General features: G+C 36.3%; 1 protein-coding gene across 1 annotated transcript in view; it reads left to right on the top strand.

The window, feature by feature from the left end:
- LOC137635528 (octapeptide-repeat protein T2-like) overlaps positions 1 to 5430 on the top strand; it is a 5515-nt gene extending 85 nt beyond the window's left edge. The window contains exons 1-2 of the mRNA XM_068368007.1: positions 1 to 77; positions 4765 to 5430. The exon at positions 1 to 77 is cut by the window's left edge and continues 85 nt beyond it. Coding sequence (XP_068224108.1) covers positions 1 to 77; positions 4765 to 5430 — 743 coding nt within the window. The remainder of the gene's footprint in view (positions 78 to 4764) is intronic.
- Positions 5431 to 5875: the final 445 nt, after the last annotated feature.

Here is a 5875-nt window from a genome sequence, read left to right as displayed (position 1 = left end):
ACGCCAGAGCGCCAGTCGTGAAAATGAGCAGGATAGGCTCCGACACTCAGCCACAGACACTGCATCAGTCTTTTTGGGTTAGGAGAGGTTGAGGGAAGAGGAGACATAATTATTTATATATATATATATATATATATATGTGTGTGTGTGTGTGTGTGTGTGTAAATTTATATATACTCACATTTTAGGGGAAGAATTTAAATAACAATATACATTTCATTTATAGAATCCAAAAACGAAATTATCAGGAAACTAGAGCAATCAGAGATTTCAGACCTCCGGAAATGAATTTGTCAACATTCAAATAAAGTCTACGGACTTCGCCTCCCACTTTTCACATGCTGACTGTACAGTAGTTGGTGTCAAGTGCAATGTTGATACAGAATTGTTATCTTGATCCGTATCACCTCCAAAATTTCATGCTTTCTTCCGATGCATAATATCTATCCATAGTTAAAATTTGGTGAGAAATCAATGTGTTGATTTGTTTTGACGTAATCTTTGAAATTGTGAAAAATGCAAATTCGGATCTAGAATCCGAATGTGGGTCCGGATCATCTCCAAAATTTAATGGGGCCGTCCATAACCTAAGATCTATCTGGTGTGGAAATTTCGTCAAAAATTCAGTCCACAGACAGACAAATCCTGTCCACAGACATACAGACAAATCCTGTCCACAGACATAGATAAATAAATAAACTGACTAGAAAACATAACCTCCTCAGCGGAGGTAAAAACCTCAGACTATATCTTCCTCCATTTATTGCACTATAATGAACAAAAAAAGAAAAATAAAACTTTCAAAATTGATGATCGCCAGTTTTAATGAAAAATAAAATAACAAAATAAGGACAGTACAAATGCTTCAATAAAAAGCCTTCCTATATAGTAATAAAGAGCAAGAGCTATATATGCAAAGATATATTTCTTTCCGTTCACGCTCAGCGGTATTGCCAGACGTATAACTATTCTGCTTCTACTCGTCCCTCGGGGTATGGGGAAAGGGAGTAGACATACCCTGGTAAGAGGGGGTAGCCCGAGAGGGGGGGTAGCCCGAGAGGGGGGGAGGGGGGGGTAGCAGGAGAGGTACATTAGGAAATCACAATCTCCCACAAATTGCCGAAACTTCCGTATTGTATTTTGGAAAGGGGGAGAGGGTGAGAATGGTTGAATCCGTGTGTGTGCAAATTAAAAGGTTTAAATTTCGCTCATGAATGGCAGAGGCAAGGGACAGTGACATTGCCTTAGCAGTTCAATGCCCTAGAGACTGACCATATACACTTATGATCAACACCCAAGCCAACATATCCAGCCAAGCTATGACCAAGGAGAGCCAGGCAATGGCTGCTGATGACTCCTTAGCTCAGAAGGAACGGGAGATAAATCCATATGTTTCTAAAACATCGCTCGATGAATGCGGTAGAATCTCTTGCATGTGTGGGTGCACGCTAGACCTGAGAGAGAGAGAGAGAGAGAGAGAGAGAGAGAGAGAGAGAGAACAAATTCATATGTAGTGTCTATAGTCTATACTGTATTTACACAGATAACCGTAAAAATAAACAATGCTTGAAGTAATCTTCACGATCATGAGAGGAAAAAAAAACAATTCGTAACACCAGTTGTGATAGGTTAAAGGTGTCTGGTTTCAGTTCAAGTTAAACCAGAATAGATGCTCACCAGAACGTCAGCCGGGCAAGTCAAACAAGTCTGATTTCAGTAAAATAGATGCTCACTAGAACGTCATGAGGGCAAGCATAACTTCCCACCTTGGTGCCCTAACCACAGCAGTGGTCTCCCCAGTAAACAGATTAAACTCACGGCTCCGGGCTAGGATCGGTCTGCTGTCGTGTGAATGCTAGGCGAACACGTTCCCACTGTACTAGCCAGTTATAAGTAAATGGCGCATGTTTTTCTCATAACTTTTTTTAGCAATGTAGTAACGATACCTGATTATAAAAATAACATTTAAAATTCAAGTTTCATGACGTAATCACTTAGACAAATTAAGATTTCACACCGTAAACTTTCCTATCTTGTCTTTACACCATCTTCATTATTATTATTATTATTATTATTATTATTATTATTATTATTATCACTTGCTAAGCTACAACACTAATTGGAAAAGTAGGATGCTATAAGCCCGAGGGATCAAACAGGGAAAATAGCCCAATGAAGAAAGGAAATAAGGAAATAAGGAAATCATATAGGCTATAAGAAGTAATACATACCAAAATAAAATATCTTAAGAACAGTAACAACGTTAATATAGATCTGTCATATGTAAACAATGAAGAGAGAATAGTTTGCCCGAATGTACCCTCAAGCAAGAGAACTCAAACACAAGACAGTGGAAGACCATGGTACACAGGCTATGGCACTACCCTAAGACTAGAGAACAATGGTTTGATTTTGGAGTGTCCTTCCCCTAGAAGAGCTGCTTACCATAGCTAAAGTCTCTCTTCTACCCTTACCAAGAGGAAAGTAGCCACTGAACAATTACACTGCAGTAGTTAACCCTTTGGGTGAAGAAGAATTGTTTGGTAATCTCAGTGTTGTCAGGTGTATGAGAACAGAAGAATGTGGAAAGATTATGCCAGACTCTTCGGTGTATGTGTAGGCAAAGGGAAAATGAGCCGTAACTAGAGAGAGTTATCCAGTGCGTATTTGTTGATGGTAGGAGACATTTGCCTGATCGCTCACAGCAAACCAACCTAGTATGGGTGTCCCAGACTAGTACAACGTTGCTGATCATGGCGATGCACAAACCCTTTCAACCACGTTAAGGTATCCTAACTCACAAAGGGTGATATATATATTATATATATATGTGTATGTATATATGTATATATATAAATACATATATATATATATATATATATAAATATATATATATATATATATACAGTATATATATATTTATATATATATATATATATATATATTTATATATATACATATATACATATATATATACTGTATATATATAAACACTGTATATATATATATATATATATTATATATATATATATATATTTATATATATATACATATATACATATATATATACTGTATATATATAAACACTGTATATATATATATATATATATTATATATATATATATATATATGCATACACATATATATATACATATACATATATATATATATATATATATATACACAGTATATACATATACAATATTTAATATATATATATATATATATATTACACCAACGTTAGAATTTCAACTCATTATCAGGAGATTTAGTTCGAAATCACCACCAATTAAACGGTAGCTTTGCCTTTGACTCTACAATAGCCTAAGAGAGAGAGAGAGAGAGAGAGAGAGAGAGAGAGAGAAGCATGTACACAAAACACTGGAAACCTCAGTGTTGTGTAATTAGCTAGAGTGTAGTTGAGTGTAGTTATAAACATGACCTTGGATGAAATTAACGATTATAACACGAGTTTCTGCTAATGGAGAATTTTTAAAGAGATGGAATTATAATAATTTCACTTGATTATACACCCGAATTCTCACTGGTTTCAAGACCTGAAATCTCTCTAGTTTCATTTCTAATTATTCCAAAAGAATACGAAAGTTTGAATTAAATATAAAATACAGAACAATTACAAAATGAAAAAAATTGAAAAGATTTGCAACTTGAAAATCTTGGCCGATTAATTTCAAAGCATGGTCGAAATTTATTAGCTGAAACCTAATATTCATTTTAGTTCTAAGGCTTCTTCTATCTACCATCCTATTCTTAACACGAGAGAGAGAGAGAGGAGAGAGAGAGAGAGAGAGAGAGAGAGATTGATCAGTACCTATGAGTGAAAGTAATATCTACATAATTAAAAGATTATCAATTAAAAACTCAACCTATATCATAATACGATAAAGAAGTTAAGAAATAGTTTAAAGGTTTAAAGGCCTCTCATGAATGGCAGAGGCAAGGGGCAGTAACATTGCCCTATCGAGCAGGACAATGCCCTAGAGACTGTCCATATATTAGATCGGCGCCCAAGCCCCCTCTCCACCCAAGCTAGGACCAAAGAGGGCCAGGCAATGGCTGCTGATGACTCAGCAGATAGACCTATAGGCTCCCCAAATCACCTATCCTTGGCTCACAAGGATGGTGAGGTTGCAGCGGCCAAAAGAACTAACGAGATTGAGCGAGACGAACCCCAGTCTGGCGTTCACCAGTCAGGGACGTTACCACATTGGTCATCACAACCCATTGAATTCCATGGGGCAAGTATAATGGTGAGGTCCCTGAAAGGATTAATTTTGTATTAATTCCCAAGAAGAAAGTGGACTGGACATTTTGCTTCACCGTGACATTGACCTTTGACCTTGACCTTCCATAATTTAATCATTTCCAACTTTTTACATTACAGGTAATCCAAGCAAGTTTCATTACTCTACGACTAAAATTGTGCCCAGGAAGCTGTTCACAAACAAACACTCAAACAACCACACAAAACGGGCGAAAATATAACCTTCCAACTTCGCTGGCGGACGTAAAAATATACAATTATTGTACTATGCTAACCATAAGGTCATAACGAAGGAAAATATACCTTATATATATATATTATATATATATATATAAACAAATTGTGGTTAAAACTACACTTTACATTATTCTAATGCTCAACTTTCCAAATTATTCCATAGTTAGCTATCCACACTTTATTTCACCCAGCAATGAATAAAAAAATATCAAATTATTGTTTATCAAAGACATTATAAACAGGGGGATATTTCGAGATGTCGTGAGAAAGATTCAATTTTGGAGAAAACGAGAGGTCGTGAGAAAGATTCAATTTTGGAGAAAGCGAGAGGTCATGAGAAAGATTCAATTTTGGAGAAAGCAAGAGGTCGTGAGAAAGATTCAATTTTGGAGAAAGCAAGAGGTCGTGAAAACGATCCAATTTTGGAGAAACGAGAGGTCACGAGAAAGATTCAATTTTGGAGAAAACGAGAGGTCGTAAGAAATATTCAATATTGGAGAAAGCAAGAGGTTGTGAAAGATTCAATTTTGGAGAAAGCGAGAGGTCGTGAGAAAGATTCTATTTTGGAGAAAGCGAGAGGTCGTGACAAAGATTCAATTTTGGAGAAAACGAGAGGTCGTGAGAAAGATTCAATTTTGGAGAATACGAGAGGTCGTGAGAAAGATTCAATTTTGGAGAAAGCGAGAGGTCGTGAGAAAGATTCAATTTTGGAGAAAGCGAGAGGTCGTGAGAAAGATTCAATTTTGGAGAGAGAGAGAGGTCGTGAGAAAGATTCAATTTTGGAGAAAACGAGAGGTCGTGAGAAAGATTCAATTTTGGAGAAAGCGAGAGGTTGTGGGAAAGATTCAATTTTGGAGAAAGCGAGAAATTGTGAAAGATTCAATTTTGGAGAAAGCGAGAGTTCGTGAGAAAGATTCTATTTGGGAGAAAGCGAGAGGTCGTGAGAAAGATTCAATTTTGGAGAAAACGAGAGGTCGTGAGAAAGATTCCATTTCGGAGAAAGCGAGAGGTTGTGGGAAAGATTCTTTTTTGGAGAAAGCGGGAGGTCGTGAGAAAGATTCAATTCTGAAGAATACCCGATATTGGATAACGATTTGACATAAGTAAGTTACTTCCCTGTCAACACATGTCTATTTTAATCTCAGGATAAGAAAAGAGGCAATTTAAAGCAAGAATCTCCTTCTGTTTCATTCAAATAAATAAATGAATAAAACAAATACACAAGATATATATATATATATATATATATATCTTGGCTCCACAAGGCACTAGAAGAGTTAGAAGACCCAGGCCTACATAGCTGAGGACTATGAAGCGCGAAGTAGGAGATGATGAATGCGAAAGTATTGAATT

The sequence above is a fragment of the Palaemon carinicauda genome, unplaced genomic scaffold (genome assembly GCF_036898095.1).
Source record: "Palaemon carinicauda isolate YSFRI2023 unplaced genomic scaffold, ASM3689809v2 scaffold137, whole genome shotgun sequence".
Lineage (NCBI taxonomy): Eukaryota > Metazoa > Arthropoda > Malacostraca > Decapoda > Palaemonidae > Palaemon > Palaemon carinicauda.
Note: the sequence above shows the minus strand (reverse complement) of the source record. Positions and strands in the feature narration are given on the sequence as shown.